This window comes from Neopelma chrysocephalum, unplaced genomic scaffold (genome assembly GCF_003984885.1).
Source record: "Neopelma chrysocephalum unplaced genomic scaffold, ASM398488v2 Primary Assembly neopelma1_82, whole genome shotgun sequence".
NCBI classification, from domain to species: Eukaryota; Metazoa; Chordata; class Aves; order Passeriformes; family Pipridae; genus Neopelma; species Neopelma chrysocephalum.
The window spans coordinates 114,382-133,633 of NW_020897744.1; the positions used below are offsets into that span (position 1 = coordinate 114,382).

The 19,252-nt window shown below is 42.5% G+C and overlaps 1 protein-coding gene and 1 long non-coding RNA gene across 5 annotated transcripts; one reads left to right on the forward strand and one right to left on the reverse strand.

Moving 5' to 3' along the window:
* Positions 1-1,681: 1,681 nt before the first annotated feature.
* Positions 1,682-9,091, reverse strand: LOC113971299. Of its 4 annotated transcripts, XR_003535512.1 has the most exons (5): positions 8,177-9,091; positions 7,938-8,085; positions 7,385-7,425; positions 6,699-6,751; positions 5,764-5,837 (listed from the first exon to the last, which is right to left on the reverse strand). It is a non-coding gene; the product is annotated as an uncharacterized LOC113971299 (long non-coding RNA). The 4 variants fall into 4 exon arrangements; XR_003535513.1 differs by lacking the exons at positions 5,764-5,837; positions 6,699-6,751 and adding an exon at positions 1,682-1,821 and having other exon boundaries at positions 8,177-9,090; XR_003535511.1 differs by lacking the exon at positions 6,699-6,751 and having other exon boundaries at positions 5,766-6,007; positions 8,177-9,090.
* On the forward strand, positions 9,040-17,366 carry RNFT1 (ring finger protein, transmembrane 1). The gene is made up of 9 exons (XM_027691061.1): positions 9,040-9,084; positions 10,912-11,279; positions 11,611-11,687; positions 12,265-12,365; positions 12,929-13,082; positions 14,719-14,877; positions 15,650-15,715; positions 16,126-16,227; positions 16,414-17,366. Exons 1-9 carry the CDS (start codon positions 9,080-9,082, stop codon positions 16,546-16,548), a joined length of 1,167 nt encoding a protein of 388 aa, XP_027546862.1. The 5' UTR covers positions 9,040-9,079; the 3' UTR covers positions 16,549-17,366.
* The last annotated feature ends 1,886 nt before the right edge of the window (positions 17,367-19,252 follow it).

Sequence of the window (19,252 nt, forward strand, 5' to 3'; positions counted from 1 at the left end):
CCTCACTCCTTGTATATTCATTTATTTGTTGCTGGGCATAAGAAAACCTTAAATCAGAACCCTCTGAAACACCAAACGAATCCATTTCCAATCTAAATTTTAATTCCCTATTTTACTCCAGCAGTGCATTTTTATCAGCAGGAATCACTTGGAGGAATATGCAATACAGAAGCTCTGTAGAACAACCGAAGGCATGAGAATGAATATAAAAATATTTACTCGGAAACTTCCATTTATTTTCCTCCAAATTGTAAAAAAAAAAATAAAAAAAATGTATTTGGTTGGTAGAAATAATGTGCAGACACAGAAACAGAAATATGAGGTGACAGAAGGGAATGGACCAGATCCTTGTGAATCAACTCCCTTTTACCAGGCACATAAAACTAAAGTGGCCTCAGCTTGATGTGACTGATACATCTCCAAAATGAATGTTAGACACGAAATAGCAAAAAGGCTGCTGAGCCAAATATATCTTAGGGAGATTTTTTTTTGCTATTATTCCCTTTCTACATTTTGAAAATATCCCTTAATGCTCTTTCCTTTCAGAAGGAAATGTAAGTCTCTCAAAATAATATTTCCAAGCTCAGCTGCAATCTCCTCCATGGTAATTCACTCTGGCTGCTTGTTACTCTTTGTGAGGAATAGATCTGCTGCAGAGGAGAAAACAACTCTGTTCTCCTGATATACTTCATATTCAAATCATTCCAAAGTGCAGAAAGGAGAAATGACTTAGATAAGGGCATGGGAAATGTGGAATTCATCCATGGCTTCTGTGATGAGCTCACCAGGCACTGAGAGAGCTGTGAGTGTTAAAATAAGGAGAAATTATACTGACCTAAATTCCAGAGTTATCATCACTACTTCCTTTAAAATGAATAAATAATTCAAATTATTTACCTTGCACTTCAGCAGTGTCCACTGACAAATATTTTGGTTTAATCTCTACCTCTGATTTCCATTAAAATACCTTTAGATTGCTACTGAGAGAGATGAGACTTTCAAAAGGATCTCCATGTGAGTTTTCTCCAGTTAAGAATTCCAAGTTCTTTCCTCTTTGTAACTGATTCAAAGACAGATGTAACACAGGTATCTCTTAATACCTCCTCTCTGAGATAATAACATTGTTTCTGTGTAGCTTTTCATAAAGTTTCCAGGTGAGAACAACACTGTCCAGTGCAGAGGGTCTGTGGTTCTGGTTCCTGCTCCCACAGAATCATGGGATGGTTTGGGCAGGGACACCTTCCACTGGCCCAGGTTGCTCCAAGCCCCATCCAACCATCCTTGGACGCTTCCAGGGATGGGGCAGCCCCAAGTCCCCGAGGTTCTGGAGCCCCTGCAGGTGAGGGATGAGCCCCAGGTCCCACCCCTGGCTGTGCCATCACCCCCTGTGCACAGCGAGGCTGCAGCAAACTGCAACCACGGGGTAACTCTCCTGATTAAGATGAGCCATCAATAATCATCTATTTTAAGTGCAGCATCCTATAAATCCTCCTAATTAGTAAACTAGATGTCTTCTTTTTAGCAAACAATCCCCAGCCTCCCTCCTTATTTATTTCCCTGGATTCAATTATGTTTGCACCTGCTGGCCCAATCACCTAAATGACACATTCTGGATGGAAGGGAGAAGCTGGGCCATAAACAATAATTTCATTAGAGTTCAATTTAAAATACTTGCCTGCACCTATTTTCTCTGCTTTGTGGAGAATGTTGATGCTGTTTCCTCCTCTGTGGCAGGAGACACAGCAGCACCAGGAAGAATTCCTTGCTCTTCCTGATTTATCCTTCACTGCCGACTCCATAGGAAGCAAAGCTGGGATTTTCCTGCAGGGGAAGGACTGTTAGAATAAAGAGGGAAGAAATGATTTCCAAGCTGGACTGAAAAACTGATAAAGGTCCAAAAATTTCAGTTGGTTGCTAAAAAGAGTCTTGGTAAAATAAAGGTGAGGAAATATTTCTTTGGAACTTAAAAAACAGAGTTAACAAAACTCAGTGTAGTGCCAGGAGTTGGTGAAAGCAATAATCCAGGTTCTTGAGCTTTCTTCCCACTTCCCACTATTAGAGGAGACATCAATCCACAGTTTACTTTATAACTGTGGAAAAAAATCCATTATATTTTCACATAACTAATTAAGATACATACAAGCACAAGTTATTCTGCAGCAACTCACTTATTCCACAATCCTGCATCTTTCATTTCACCAATCCTCTCCCAGATTTATTTCCCATTGACTTTCGCAGTTGGAAAACGAATGTTAAGCCAATATTGGGCAAAATTATTAATTTACCGTATTTACATTGCAATAAACAGCAATTTGGGTGACAGACAGGAGTTAATGCACCTGTGAAACAGCCACATGAATGTGTGGAGACAATTACAGGACCTATGGAAAGGTTCAAATCAGGGATCAGAGAGAAATGCATTTTGCAATTATATTTTAGCACTGTGGCACTTCTGCATGATAGAGAACAATTACTGTGTCATGATCTAAACAATGACACAGAGAATATTTATGTTGGCCAGGATTTCCTTGCTCAGTGCCTTTTATCTGCCCTGGCAGATGGGCACCTGAGGGACCCTGGGCAGGGCTCTCAGATGTTTTGCTGTAGCTTTTCAAATTTTCTTAGGTGTCAAAAGGAAAAAAAAATAACATTCTATTGCATATAGAAATATAGGATAAACTCTGCTCAGCTGCTGGGATGCATCCCAGAGGTTTAAACTGAGCTGGAAGGAGTCACAGTGCTCAGGATACACCCAAGCACGTGGCCCTTGCCCACAGCTCCTGCTCACACGTCTCCAGTTGATGTTCTCGAGGAATCCACTGTCCAAACTACAACTGGAAAAGTTTCTGAACACAAACACACACACACCCCCCAAGCAGTGTGATGTGATGAAGTTCTATCAAAAGCAGAAATTACAGTGGGAGACCAAATTTTCCAAATCCAAATGCCTGAAGTTACACATCCAGATCCTCATTTCCACACGTCATGAAACCTGTTTTTCACCAGACGTGCTCAAGTCTCCCCTTTACTCGAACTTTCTGCATCACTCAAAAAAAAAAAGCTTTTTATTTGGTATTTATCTTTGGATTTCTTGCCTAACTATCAAGTCCTATAATTTTCACCTATAATTTTCACCTATTTCAGCTGCCACATCAATATAAACGTGCCTGTCAAATGGAGCTTGAACAACCCCCAGCAAACTTTTGGTTTGTATTTTTGATGTGTGAGCAGCAGAGCCCTGGGTGACACTGAGGGACAGACATTTCCTCCTGCAAACAGGGAAGACAACACCAGGCTTTGAACCCTGCAATTAACAATTAACATGTTTAATTGTTAGAATGCCTTCTGAAAGTATGAGGAAGGTATAACGAGTCCAAGATGAATTCCAAGTGTTTCACTTCATTAGTAGTTCTTGCTTAAGCAATAAGTACTTTTGTAAGTATTCTTCCATTAATTCTTTCCATTAATGAAGAGAAGTAGTGCATGAGCTGGAACTCTTAAATTAAGATAATCATTATCATAAACAGCTGTTTTATTTGACAGTTTGAGGGATATGGGTGTGCTGTGATTTAGTTCAGCAGCTTCACTTCAGCTGAAGGCTCAGACCATAAGATTAATTGAATTAAACAGCCTTACCCTTGTCTCTAATTGTATCAATCATAAAATCACCATTTAGGGACAGAATCTTTAGGGTTTTTTTGTGATATAGGTGCAAACAGCTGCTGCTCCACTGGGTTTAAGTGCAGCCCTGCAAGAGCAGTGGACATGACAGCAAAGATAACACGTGTTGCTGAACAAGCAGCCCTGTTATCTGCTCTGAGCAGACACCAAGGAGCTGCAAGTGTCTCTTACCAGATCCTGCAGACAAAGCCTCCAGCAGGTTGGAAGTCAAACCCTTCACACTGTCATGTACCAACTTATAATACACCTGAAAAATAAGCACAGAGCCAACTATGATCCCGGTATGAAATGCAGGGGGAGAGGGGAATTCTTCCATGGAAATGCAGTGCCACGTTTGGAAACTAAAAGGACCTAAAATTAATTATGGAATTCCTCCTAAACCATCCCAGTGTGGCTGCTGCATTTACTCTGACTTCACTGTAAAAAAATGGCTAAATTTGCCCTTGCTTCCCAAAAGAAAATTAATTTTCAAATTAGGAGGAGGAGCACTCTAATTTCCTTCCAGAAACCTCTGCCTTCTGAATTAGTATCTGCATCCTAATTTTTCCAGCCTCATTTTTATACCCTCTTCACCAAGCTGTTGCATTCTGTACCTGATTAGGGGGCACGGGATATCCATAATATCAGTAACAGGATATCCAAAATCAGCAATTTTGCATCACTCAGGTACTGATTTTTCAGTGTTGCTGTTGCAGAGCACACTGAGAGCCTCAGGAATGTCTGGAAAAACAGGCTTGGTGCTGTTGAGGTCAAAGGAAAAATCTATCCCTGATTTTAACCCTGAAAAAATTATTGACACCCATTTCTCTGTGATACAGATCCTACAAATTCTGTAGGGAATGACCATAATTCCATAAATTATAACACATCAGGATCTCCTCTCCAACTCATTAAGTTCTACTAATGACCTGTATGTGGGCATAACTGACACAAACAATTATTTTTAAAGCTGGAAATATATTTAGTCATTCAACCATTAAAAAAAAATAAAAATCCTTTCCATATTTGTAAAGTGTTATAGGCCTAATCTGGATAATCTTATTACATGTCAAACATGGTCTTACCCATGGATAACACTTCCTAACACACCAACACATCTTTGTTAGTACAAAATCTCTTTTTGTTAGAAAAGAAGCAAAAAAGCCCCCCAGGGGATTTTAAATATTGTCACCAAACTAAAACCCGCAAGTAAATATTAACTCTGTGAAGTGCAAGACAAGTTTTATTGACCACTGAGGTAAATATTGACTGAAATTAAGCAAATATTTATGTGCTGACGGGAATGGGATGAATCCCCTTCGACACGACAAACAAAATTTTGCCTCCTGCATTTCTGGGTTTGGATTTATCCTGAAAGGTCTGGAAGGAAACACCTGGAAATCTGTCTACAATGGCAGTGCTTTTTAAAAAGCAGAATTGTCTTTTCTTAGCAGCTAAACTGGATGTGTGTCCAGAGAGCTGGAATATTTGGGCCTTGTACAAGACAGGTTTAGCAAAATGATTTCAGACAGAACATGTTAACTCACTTCACTAAGATCTGACCAGGTAACAACACCCAAGGCTCCTGTTTAACTCATCTCTAAAAAGGTCAACAGTAAGTTAGAGAAATTCTGTTTTATGGGTTATGTTAGAACAATAATTTGGAGTTTAACCTAAAATATATGACTAAATATCACACACACAGTGGGATTCTCGGGGCTGTTCAGTGCAGGGCCAGGAGTTGGACTTTGGTGATCCTGGTGGGTCCCTTCCAACTCAGGATATTCTACAACTCTATGATTTACCAAGGCAAATAAAGGATAATTAAGGCTATAACTCTTAGCAGGTACTACAGATGGAATATAAATTAACAAACTTATCTACTCCTTCCTTGTAAATCCACTCATGTTTACACACAGGAGAATCCCTTGTTTAGTCGAAGGATTCACACATTAGATTGGGGAAAGCCTAATTTTGAGAAACTTCAAAGATTCTACTGAAAATTCTGGCACCTTTAAGGGCACCCATTAGAGGATCCCAACGTCACGATCGTTCCATCTTCTGACCTAAATACCTCCGCGATGGTGTTACAGGAGCAATTAACACACACCTCCGAAAATTCTGTAACAGCTCAATATTTTTCGAGTCGCTGTATTTAAACAGATCCTTCAACGTCACTGCGAGAAAAGACCAGATCAGAAAACGGCTTCTCCGCTTCGTTCTAATGACCACGGGCACGGCTCTTTGCTGCAGATAAAGACAGGAGCTGAGCACCCTCCTGTGCAGGGAGCAAAAACTGCAGCTGCCCTTTGTGGCTCCGCTGGCTCGTTCTCATTCAAGGCTTTATCTGGGTAAAAATAAACAAGACTCCGGGATCTAATTCACCAGTTTTGTAACGATTCTATGACACCATTGCGGTGGAATGACTCTCGGTTTAGAATGACTTAACAGGAACGAGCACACTGAGAGCTTGTAAGATTTCTGGAAACCTCAGGGAACAGGGTGATGTCATTGCAATGTAAAAATATCTGGTTCAAATTCCTCGCGAGTCTCCTTGACAAAGCTCCCAGGATCAGAGTTCAGCGGTGAAATTCAGCTCCTCTGCCATCACCCCCGGGGCGAGTTTTCAAAATAAATAACAAGATTTATAAGGTCTCTCTCCTGCAGTCCCTCAGATTTGGGAGCACAGGAGCTGTTTTCTCGTGCTTGAAATACAAACTGAAGGAAATGTTGGGTAGTTGCAGGAGTTAGTTTGAAAAAAGACTGAGGAAGCTCAGGAAATATTCAAATTTTAAAGGTTATTTGAGCCTCTTGGCAAGACTTTCAAATCCATCAAACAATTTAAACTCTCGTAGTTTTGCAAAAGTCTTCCATACTCAAGCAACATTTTGGGTAAAATGAAGACAACCAATAAAGCCTTTGAATATTCAGGACATTCTGCTATTCTACAGACTCTTACAAAAAAACCCAATTTTTTTGTCATATCATTAACTAAAATTGCTCTCCATGTCTCTGAGATCAGCTCCTTTAAATCTCACCACAGATGTATCCTGTACATCTCATTTTAAAGCACCAGTTCCTTCCACACCTCCTGCTGAAAAAAAAAAAAAAAGGTGATACAAAAGATGCAGATTGTAATCCCTCAACCTGCCATGCAGAAAGATTCCTGCAAGAGCTCCTCCAGGAATGGGTATTAGGATACAAAATATTTTCTCCTAATATAGAACAAGCTCTCAGCAACTTTTAGTACAGAGGAATTATTGCAGAGGGAAGTACTGAGCTGCCAGGGCAGAATTCCACAAGGATGAGTGTTTATTCCAATGTCCTCATGCACTGAACAACCACAGGGAAAGCAGGTACACACTGAGCAAAGCTGCTGATTGCACTGATTAAGGAGGTACCACCTTTACCTGGGAGGGTGAGAAAATCTGGGATACTTATTTCTGAGTGTATCGATAGCTGAAAATGTGCCTGGACACTGATCCAGCCAACTCCATGAAATTCATTGGTGTCCTGGGAGTGGAATCCAAATACAGATTGGTAAATTTATTACTGTGTATCCCACGAGCTAATGTGTGTGATACCCATGGGAAAAGACTTCCAATTTTATGTGAATAATCTCTGAAATCTTCCTTGTGTCAGGAGTTACTAAATCCAGAGGTCATTAATAGCACCAGGAAAAAACACACCTGTTAAATAACAACATCTCTGAAGAGTTACATACCTTCTAATGAGCTGTGAACTGGAGATAAATCAGCAAATGACCTGCACGAGCAAACATTATTGATTAATAAGCTGCCAGGAATTAATTTCATATTTCCAGTCCATGTAACAATGAAAAGCAGTTTGAGGACAACGCTGACTTAGAGCTACATTTGTACTTTAATGCATTTTATAATTACAAAAAAGAAACAGCTGAAGAAATCTTTTATATTTATACCCTTCCAAGCGGTGTACAGAAGGCATGCATAATTTCCAACCATAAAATACTATTTAAAAATAAAAAAGATTTATAATTGCTTCTCCCGATTCGAGAATCAAATTGAGATTTTTTCACGTTGTCCTTCACAATCCAAACAACGCTGTGAGTGACTGACTGAGCAAAGAGTGGGAGAATGAACAATATGGCACAGCAGAAGCCAAACACAACAGGTCTGTGTTATCCTTGGAAGGATGGGGACATGGCCATGCAATTCTTCGAGTGCTTCCAGCCAAGCATCTGAAATCTGAAATTGCTGCTGCTACTGAGCATTGTGATAATTAGGCAGAAGAATTACACAAATTAGAAGGTCTTCTGAGTTCAGGGGGCCCACAGCAACAGGAAGCTTGTGGGTTTGTTTAATATTAAGTGTATCTGTAATAACCAGCCCAGGTTTCTTCCAGCCCATCAGCCACAGCCCGAGTGGAACGCAGAGGATACAAGGCCTGAAACTTCCAGATGAGAAATTCTAGGCACAGCTTCCAATAACATCACAAAAGTCGACCAAATTGCTGCAGATGCCTCCTTGAAACCTACCTCCAAGAGAAACAGAGGTTCATCCAGCGTTTCCAGCTACTTCCTTGAAAATAAAAGAGGAGGTTCATTGTCAGATGGTGTCACTGAACATCAGGCCACTTAACTCTTATAAAACACTTAGTTTCTCACCTCATGAGTTCTATGTTTTAAGTGCCCATCCTTTCCCCCTCCCGGGGTCACTGACCCCACAGCATTTCCATATTTAAACTTTTGAATTAAAGCAGCATTTCTGTTCTAACACAACACAGCACCGATATCCAAAGCTGCTCAGATATTAGCCCCACTTCCCGTGTGAGCTGCATACCTAAACACTCCTAGAAAAACACCCGAGCCAAGGAAAACAGATGCCATTTCTGGACGCAAAACTAATTTATTCAAGAGCATATTTCGAAGGAAAAATAACCCCCTGTATCTATTCCATTTCCAGCCTCTCCCGAGAGCTCCCGCAGCATTAAGTAGGGCAGCGCTCCCCTCAGGTTCCCTGGGAGGCAAAGCCAATTTCCAGACAGCAGGACTTCCCTAATCGCCGCCGACAAGCCACCGCAGCACACGTATATTTATATTGATATACACATCCCTTAATTTCCTTCCTTATTACAGCCTTCGCAGGTTCATTTTAACTGAGGCTTTCGATAAATTTCGGCAGGAACCTCCCGCCCCACACATTTTGGCGGGGCTGCGCCTGAGGGGAGTCCCCCCCCTCACGGGCCATGGCGGGGCGAAGGCCCCGACGTTGCCAGAGCAACGCCCAGCTCGGAACCTTCCTCCTCCTCTTCATCTTCTTCTTCTTTCTCCTCCTCTTCTTCTTCCTCCTCCTCCTCCCCTCACGGCTCCTCCTCTTCCTCCCACCCCCTGGGCCCCGGCGATGGCGGCGGGCGGCGGGCGGGAGGCGCCGGGCGCCTCATGAGGTACCGGGAGGGAAGGCGGGAAAGGGGCTGCCCCGTGTCCCCCTCACAGCCCGGGGCGGGCGGGGAGGACGCGGATTCGGGCTCTTCCCGTCCCGGCGCGGGGTCCCGGCGGTACAAACCCTCCCCCGAGGCGCTGCCGGGGGGTCCCGGCTCGGCGGTGCCGCCGCGGTTCGAGCCCCCCCCCGAGGGGCGGGCGGGGGGTCCCCGAGCGCGGCGGGAGCAGCGGCCCGGGGAGGGTTCGAAGGGGCCTTTATTCAGCGCTTTATTTTGGCGAATCTGGGGCGGGAGAGCGAAGTCTGGGGGTGCGCGGGGTTGTTCTCCGCAATCCCGTTTAATAACTCCAGTGATTTGGAAGTTTGCTCGGCGCAGCGCCAGCTGCGACGCTCCGGCAATGGGGATCGCTCGCTTTTTAAAACACCCAACTGTCAGGTTTTGCCCCAAAACCACCATCTGGAGAGTGCTAAACAGCCTTTTTTTTATTTATTTTTTTATTCCCTTTCCTGTTAAAACCAACATTGGTGTCCCGATCCTGCGGGACTCCGTTCACACAAGTCAGTACCATCTCCAGTTCATCGGCTTTATTCATGTGCAGAAAAATTCAGGACGTGAATTTTGGCTGCTTTGAAGCATGATGTCATCTTTGGCCAACAAAAAATAGTAGTAGTACAGCAGCACTTGTAAATGTTACTAAGTTCCCATATTCATGTGTTAAATTACTGCGGTTTACTTTTTAATATAATTTTATTTTTAAAGGCTAAAGAACTTGGGTTTTGTGCAAATGCATCGAGAACTTTTTGCTGTGCGAAACCAAGTTTGATGTAACCTTTTTGTATCCCCGGTGAAATTTGCTGCGGAAAAAATAATTTCAAAGAGGAATCTATAAGAGTTTGAACGACAGAAGAAGGATTATAACAAAATTCCCAATGTTTCAATAATACTACTCCATAGTGACAAGTACTGTGCCAAATTCAGCTTCAAGGCATTCTCCAAAATCGTTACTCTGATGTCACACCAGCCCAGAGAAGCTGATTTAACACTGTTTGATCAGAGTAAAGGCTGATACAAAGTGAGAAACTGCCCAGGAAGACAATCAAAAGATGCCAATGCAAAGATAAATGGGACCTCGTTTGGCTGCTCTCACTGTTGGATTATTTGTTGGCTGCATTTCATTTTTCACTTAGACCCCGTCTCTTTTAAATGCTTTTTACAATATGGCCTAACCTGGTTCTGCTCCCTTCCCCAGACAGGATAATCACATTAATCTGATAATGGCCCTCAGTTTGGAGCATGGCTTCTCACCAGACAGTGTCTGAACCAGTGCTCACCGTTTAATGGGTGCATGTAAATGTGCTCCTTCCTTCCCCCTCATCTCCGTTTGCTCCTTCCCTGCCCTCCTGCTGTTGCTATTTTTGTGCAATTCTGCAGCACTTCCAAGATCTCTCCAGTACAGGCCAGTGCTGGTCTCCTGTCCAGCAGCTTTTGCTGCCCTGGTTTGCACTGAAGCAACTTCAGCTGTTCCTAAGGAATGCCAGGGAAACCTGCAGGAGGGGTGGAAGGAAACAATTCCAATGGCACACAGAAAGTTGTCCTGTGGAGGTGGGAACCCAGCCTTGGGAATGAACACACACAGGATCTTGGGGAATCCTGTCTTTACTCCATGCAGACAATCACTCGGTACAATATATTGGTTGTAACAAACGTGGATGGAGCCTTCCTAAATCTTTGTTCGCGAAGCCTAGCCATGATGATGATGACAATATATTGGATACTTTTTTTTTTCCCTATATATCTCTTTCTTCAACTGTGACTTTTTATATCCCACTCTAGGAGGCACAAATCAGGAAGAATCTGGACCAGGAAAACTCCCACCATGCAGCCAAACTGCGGCCACCTGCACAACATCCCAGGGAGCGGCGATCCCTGTCCGACAGGAGACAGGGACAGCTCCTGCCATCCCGGCACCGGGGCCGTGCACATCCAGCTGGGAGAGGCCAGGGAGAGCACGAGCTCCAGGCAGGGCTCCCAGAGCCGATCCCATGGGGAAGCAGGAGGGATCCCGGAAGATCCCGGCCCGGACTCGGAGGATCCCGGCGGCAGCTCCCTGTCGGAGCTGCGCTACCTCCTGCAGTGGCTGCACAAGAGCCTGCCCTACCTCCTGATCCTCTGTGTCAAACTCCTCATGCAGCACCTCAGTGGTAGAGTATGACAAAACCAGGGCTGGGAGAGGAAACCCTCCCCCCCAAAGAGACAGGCTAATAACCACGGCTGAAGGATAATTCGATTTATTTTTAGCTTTATTTTTATTTGCTTTCTTCAGCAGAAAGAGAGATTTGCTAAACTGCATTTCAGTGGCTGCTGTTTCCTTTGCTGGCATATGTACTATGTGCTTAATTATCCTGCTTGGAGAGTCTGAGCTATTAATTGTAATTACAAAGACATATGAGAAGTGGCTGCTTTTTAACCCAGTTCAGTGATTTTTTTTTTTCTTTCTTTTCATGTGTATAACTGATCCTATTTTCCTAATAGGCATTTCTCTTGGAATTGGGCTGCTAACAACTTATGCCTATGCAAACAAAAGCATAGTAAATCAGGTTTTTCTAAGAGTAAGTATCATCCTATGACACAAAATTCTCTAAGTTAACCAAGACTTTTATTCTTCAAATTTTGAAAGAAATGTGAATGGAAATACTGCTTTATTTTCCTAATAATGGTATAACAATGTTTCAAGATGGAAGCAGTCTTAATGCTTCTGTACAGTGTAGAACTTCTCAGATAATAAGGATAAAAAGAGGGTGTTTTTTTCCCCCCCCTCTGAAATCACTTCAACTGATAAAAGCTTTTTGTAATTTATGGAAGAATTTAACTATACTTGTGGATTAAACAGCAGTTGACAGCCTAAATTTTCATCTCTCTGTTCACTCCCAAAGGGAAACCTGTTGGTTCCTCAGAGTAGGGTGGGTTTGGTTGTGTTTTTAGAAAAAACCTTCACACACAGAGAAATCAGTATTTTGAAAACATTAAAATCACTGCTTTACCTTTCCACTGAGTTCTCCTGTTTTATGTGGCCTAAAACCACTCAGATAACAGTCACTACCAGAGGATTTTGAGGTGCTCTGGGGGTTGTTTCAGACACTGCTCCTGAGGTAAGGGCTGCAACCTGTCCTCCCAACTCTCCCACAGGAACGGTGCTCCAAGCTGCACTGCACCTGGTTACTGCTCTACCTGAGTGGATCATCCCTGCTCCTGTACTACACCTTTCATTCTCAGTCCCTGTATTACAGGTAAGCACAGAAACACCTCTGCTCACCCCAGAAATCACTCAAAACCAACCGGGAACATTTTATTGGCTGCTTTTCTTTCATTGTGGCCTTGGTTTCTCTTTCATTTAATTTCTGTTCCTCCCCTTCTGCCCAACCCAGCAGGTGCTGTCCTTAAAAACAGCCTGCTGGAATTTCCTAGACCTCACAGTGGACTTAATGGCCCTGCTGTGCCATGGGAGTGTCCTGGGTTTGATTCCCAGCTTTGGCCCTTCTGGGGCTCTGTGCATTTTATGACTCCAAGGGATTTTTCCCCTTCTCCCCTTCCAGCCTGGGCTGGGAATCAAAGGCTGAGTGCCAAACTGAGAAAGCAAACCCAGGGTTGTGATGGAGACACAGCCAAGCCTCCAAAGTGGGAAGGCTGTCAGAGATCCTAAGGATCAATTCCCAATGAACAGTCCTTTTCCTTGGCAAACGTTTTTCCTTGGTGGAAACCAGGTTTCCCTCTTTAAACCTGCCCTGATAATCTCTGGTTACAGTTGCCTCTAAATAGGTGCTCCAGTAACTTCTGCTCTTTCTTTTTGTAGCTTAATCTTCTTAAACCCTACGGTGGATTTTATGAACTTCTGGGAGGTACTTTGGATTGTGGGAGTCACAGATTTTATTCTGAAATTCCTCTTCATGGGCTTCAAGTGCTTTATTCTCTTGGTGCCTTCTTTTATCATGTCCTTTAAATCCAAGGTAAGGAAACAAGCTCTAGTTTTGCTTCCTCGTGAAGATTCTTTTCGGGTGAAATGAGCTAATTATTAAATTCTACCTAGAGAAAAGTCTTTAATTAAAGATCTCTGTATAATCCACTGCTACACCCTGGGCAAGAAAACCCTGTGGGCTTCCTGTTCTTCCCTGCTTGGTGCTGAGGAAGGTTTTCAGTGTGCTGGGAAACAATTCCTGGTGTTATGTCACTGAATAAATGGGTTTATTTCTGTCTCTGAGGTGGGGGTTGAGGAAAGCTTTCCTTTCCTGCTCTCCAAAAACGTGCACAGCTGGCCTGGAGCAGCTGGGGCACAGCAAATTTGGGACATGCCTGACAATATCTGTCAGGGTTTGAAGGGCTGCACCTGCAAACAGCTGCTTTTTTCTCTCTTCAAAAGCGATTCTGAATTTTCTTTTTGCTGATAAACCTCAGCAATATTCGTGTCAGATCAATGAACTTGATTCATAGCTTAATTTCTCAAATCAGTGAGGTTTAATAATTTTCTCAGGAGCTTGCCCTGATTGGTGGTGTATTTATTTTTATCTGCTTCCTGAGGTGAGGCAGCAAAACTAATTACATTTTATCTTAAAATTGCAATTACCAGTGCTGGTTCCAAAAAATAAATTAACAAGTGCAGTTGCACGTGGTAGCATTTGAACAGGATTGTTTTGGGAGGTTTTATCTCTTAAAATGTGCCAGAACAAGCTCTTCTCAGGTACAACTGGCTTCTCTAAATACTGATTTATAATCCAGATCTTGGGGTTTTTCTACAGCTGGTGATGTAACATCTAAAAAACAGTTATTGAAAATTCCATTACACCAACTGTGACCTAAATTGTGCCTAAATTAAAGAAGGAATCTGATCAATAGGGGCAAATTGTGGCACTACCCAGTGTCCACTGTAGAAGGGGTGCTTCTTCTCTGTTATAAATAAAGTTTTAAAGAGAAACTGAAGGAAATAAAGTAAGAGCTAAGCTAAATATCCATGATTATCCATGCACACACACAGTGCTCTGTGCAGGACACTTGTGTTTTGTTCCTCAGGAATTTTTAGGGTGTTACTGAACTCTGGTTACCTCTTACCCTCCCCTGCTTCCCTGGCCCCCAGTTTTCTTGTCACCCCATCCTTAAAGGAGTTCATGATCACAAGATAAGGCTTCTTACCCAGGCATGAAATAATGTTTACAGGAAAACAAACAGTTTGTAATTAATGTTTGTTAATAAAAGAATGGGCCTTACTCTCATTTTTTAACCCTGAATGCAGGGCACAGCTCTGGTTCATGACAAGCTGATCTATGTCACCAAATTTGTCTTATTTTCCTTTTTCACATAACTTTTATTTCCTTTTTTTATGCTTATGAAGTCTGACAGCATTAAGTAGGTAGATATCTGCCAAATCCATCATATTTCAACCTATTAATTTGATTTTCTGCAGCCCAGCCATCACTTCTGTTCTTGTTACTTGCACAGTTGTGAGACCCATCATCTGTTATTTCATATTTAGTTGTTTCAAGACATTACGAGAGGGAGCTACTGAAAAAGAATAACAATGCATCTTTTTCTCTGTATTTTCCAAACTCTGTGTTTGAAATCTTGAGCTCTTCCTTTGCATGTCTTGCTCAGGGCTACTGGTACCTGCTGTTGGAAGAACTGTGCCAGTATTACCGGATGTTTGTCCCCATCCCAGTGTGGTTCCGTTTTCTCATTGCCCATGGGGAGCTGGACAGTGGCCTGGGATGGACCCTTGGGATCCTGCTGGGCCTTCTCTACCTCATCCTAAAGGTGGGTCAGCTTTCTGTTCCTCTAAACCATTCAGGGACACGCTGCTGGAAGTTCCCCTCTGCACTGATGGCAAGTCACTGCTTCAGTTCAACTGAGGCAGCCTCCCAAAAAACTGAGAAAATACCTGGCTCAGGACCCTAAATCATCATTTCCTGCCCCTGGTCTGGGAAGGGGTTGGGATTGCAGAGCAAAGAACACTTATTGTAGATCCCCTCACGTCAGACACCGATCAGACTGTTGTAGGATACTGAGGAAAAGAGCCTGCAGAAGTACAGAGGCTAAAAGAACTGGAAAATCCAGGAAACTGGATTTTTTCTCTGCAAGACGATCCTGTGTGATGCTGAACAAGCTACACATGCTCATGCTGGCTCTGTGTTCCCCAGAGAGCTCCTCTGCCCCAAAGGGAACCAGAGTCAGGACAAGTTTGGCTTTGACCATGACCAAAACTTCCTAAAGCCCTGATACCTTCACTACAACTCCAACACTCTGGCAAATATGATAATAATATGATAATAATGGTGAGAGATTTGCACTCAAATATTACAGTTCAGAACCTCAACACTATTTTTTCTCTTAAAGAACAAACACCTGAAAGAACAAACCTTAGTTTGGTTACAAATAAAACAACTCAAAGAGGGTCAGTCTGAACTACGGCTTTGCTTATGTTCCACATCCAACCAGCAGTGAGGCCACTGCCAAAAGCTTGGAAGCTTTTTAGTTCACAGAGGGGAAAAAATACTAAGCATAACTCGAGTTTTCTTTCCCATTTCAGCTTTTGAGCTTTTTTGGACAACTGAGGAACTTCAGGCAGGTTTTACGGATATTTTTTACACGCCCAGTGAGTATTGAGTTCAAAAATTCAAAACCATAAACCCAATTTACGTGGAAATACTTTTTAAATACCTCATTCCCATATTGCTTTGTATTGTTCTAGCAATAAACAACTGCATTTTTACATGAAACCCTGTATTCCCTTGTCCCATTTCAGTCTGAATTCCTTAACTACGTGATTTTATTGTCACCTGAACAACAGCAACCCCCCCAAAATCTCTTCTGCACAACCCTTCAGATAAAATGATGTGAAATAACACACCCTTTTTGGCCTGCTCTGCTTAAAAAATTAGCAATATTTCCTTGGGGTAGGGATTTAATACTCTTCCTGACAGAGCAGCCCAAATTCCTTTCTGTCCTGGTGTTTGGTCTTGGCTTTTTCATCCCCCAGAAAGCAACATTTGCTTTGTTTTGCAGCACTATGGGGTGCCAGCCAGCAAGAGACAGTGCTCAGAATCAGATGATATCTGTTCCATCTGCCAAGCTGAATTTCAGAAGCCTGTTCTGCTCATCTGTCAGGTAACACACATAATCCCCATTATTTTTTTTTTTTTTTTGCAAATTAAAGACTATTTTAAACAACATAAAATTAGATGGGTGAGTACATGTTTTATGATTATTTGTAGAAATCAGGCTGTGCAATTAATATAGAATGTTTCACGTGGAAGAGCTGAGGAGCTCTAAGTTCTCCTGCTTTTCTTGCAGCACACATTTTGTGAAGAATGCATCAGTTTGTGGTTTAATAGAGAAAAAACGTGTCCCCTCTGCAGAACTGTCATTTCAGACCACGTTAACAAGTGGAAGGATGGAGCCACATCAATGCACCTCCAGATTTTCTAAAGCTTCTCAAACAACTTGGTTTGTTCCCTCTGAATTTTCTCAGTTTCCTGCAGATTCACTTGTAGGAGCTTTCCCAGTTCTACAGCCCAGGCCTCTACCAAACGTTGCAGTTTTTAAAACAGAGCAGAAAATGGTAACTTGGCCTTTTTTAAGCAGAGAAACCCAAGTTTTCAGAATGAATGCAGACAAAGCCAGCGTTGCTTCTCTTGTGACTGTCATAGGAACCAGAGCAATCCTGAAATATGCTGCATATTAAGACTTAATTCAACATTCTGAGTTCCAGACTGTGCTAAACTCTGTTTATCTTCTAACATGACTCAACCCAAAAGGTCAACCTACCACTTTTATTTGAGCAAACTTTATCCTCTGGACTACAGTGAGAATTAGAGCTCCTTGTCACACTTGGCATTAAAGATCCTTCAGTGCTTGCCCACTCAATTAAATTGCTTTTTCACTCATGCACCTGTACCAGCAACTGTTTCTCACTGTACCTGGATAAGCACAAGAATAAGATGTTTCCCTTTAGGTTGTTGTTGGCTTCTAATGGATCTTTGGCTTAATCTTTTGCCTTTAAAACAACCACTGATGGTAGTTTTTTACTGAGCATTTTATAAAGCTGGTATTTTTAAAACAGATCTTTAATATTATATTTTTTGTCGTGACAGGAACCAGATTTTCGTACAGGGGAGAATCTATTTTATACTGCATTTGCAATTTGTAGTATGCATAAAAATCAGAGAGAATAAATGCATTTAAATCTACTTGTTTGGTGCATGTTGAATAAAGAAAGAAGATTTGTTACTGTTTGAGTATTTAAAGCTCAGTGCCAGGTCTAGTTTTGTTGTTAAATTAATGTCTCTGAAAAACAAAACCCCTTCAAATGCTACAATTTATTCATGATTAGGTTTTATGTTAATTATAGCACTAATTATATATAATCTCACTTTGTTTTCCTGCTTGTCTTTTCTCACTTTGCTGCTCAGATAAGGCTGAAAAAAGCCACTCAAATTATTCTGCTACAGGAAAGTTACATTTAGTTGCCATTAACCTGAGTTTGCCTTAACTGAATACCTTTAGAAACTTCTAAATTGAGTAAAAACAGCATTAAAAAGTGAAACACTTACTTGGTGAATGATGGAGAACCCCAAGGGCCGGGCAGGGAGTGAATCCTCCAGAGCTGCAGCTGCCACAGGGACCTTTATGGGGCTGCCAGGGCTGATGGGAGAGAGCCCTTAAAGGCACAGCTCCCAGGGGAATGTGGGCAGAATTCAGGATTCTGAGTAAAAAAACCTTTGCTGGTGTGAGTAAAAACACAGAGTTTGTAAGGGCAGATGTGACAACCAACCCCTTCCAAAATACCGGGCAAAATAAACATTGCAACTCAGCCTGGAGCAGCTTTCCCTGAAATGCTGATTCCAACAGCTCAATAATCACTCTTTCCACTCAAAAATCCTCTCAGAGGAAACAGAAACCCAAAGGCCCCAGACTTGGACATGTTGTTAGAGCAAGGAAATGCACTTCTTAATTCCTCAGTATTGATTAGATTAATTGCCCAGCAGTGATGGGCAGCCCCAGACTTCGGTTCCATTGGTCTGTCAGGACCAACAGCTCAGACTGGCAGGGTGAGAAGGTCCTGACAGCCCTTCAACGTGCTGCTTCACACAGAAACATTCCAGCTTTGCAGAGAAAGTTGGAAAAAAACACCCTGAACTAAATGTTTTACTGTAGGACAAAGTCCAAACTGCTCACCTCACCAGGTGGCTCAATATCCACTGAGGAATGAAGGCATCAAGGACTGCAGGCAAGGCCAGAATTACTGCTTAAAAATATGAAACCAATTAAAGTATTGACTTGTGGTTAATAAAAAAAACCAACACAAGAACTCAGCAGTGTCATCTGGCCCACAAAGCTCACCAGGATGATTTTATGGAGCACAACAAACAGTGTCAGTGCTTTAAGTCAACTCTGATCCTCTGGGCACCACACTGGAGTAACAACCAGAGTAAGGGTGGAGATTGGTCAAAAACAGGACCAGGGAACAATTTGGGTTTTATTCTCTCTTTCTGTTAGTGTGGGGTTTTTTCCCTTGAAGATCCAGTGAAAATTATCCAAACCCAGTAGCACCAAACAGGTTTTATTAAAACCAAAGAACTACGAAGAGATTTTGATGGACCGGTTTAGATTTACACTTCATAAATGAAACGGCTCATTCTCAGATACAGAGAGGGGAACAAAGGCAGGAACTCACCTTCAGGAATGCCACCCTCTCTGATCCACATGGAATTAGGATGCAGCTCTTCCTGATCCAGGCCAGGGTCACCAACAGGCAGCACATCTGACTCTGGGGGGGCAGAACAGAGAACGGGTGACAAGTGACAACCAACAGCCGCTTTTTCCGAGCCCCAAAGCCCAGGTGAGGGACCAGCCCTGGGTAACAGGCTGAGCCAAAGAGCATCTCCCAGGTCCTTTCCATTCTCAGGGAATTCCTCCTCCCTCCCTTTCCCATCCAAGCTGTCACAAAGACAATGATTTCCATCCACAGTTATACTCAGGGCCTTCCCACTTCCTGAAAAAGAAACAAACAGGTCACTGGGATTGACACGTGTTTAAATTTGCTTTTAGTTGCTCTTCACATGCATCTTATTGAGCACTTGAGGATATTTAGTCCCAGTAAACTGGGAAGGATGAAACCAGAACAGGGATT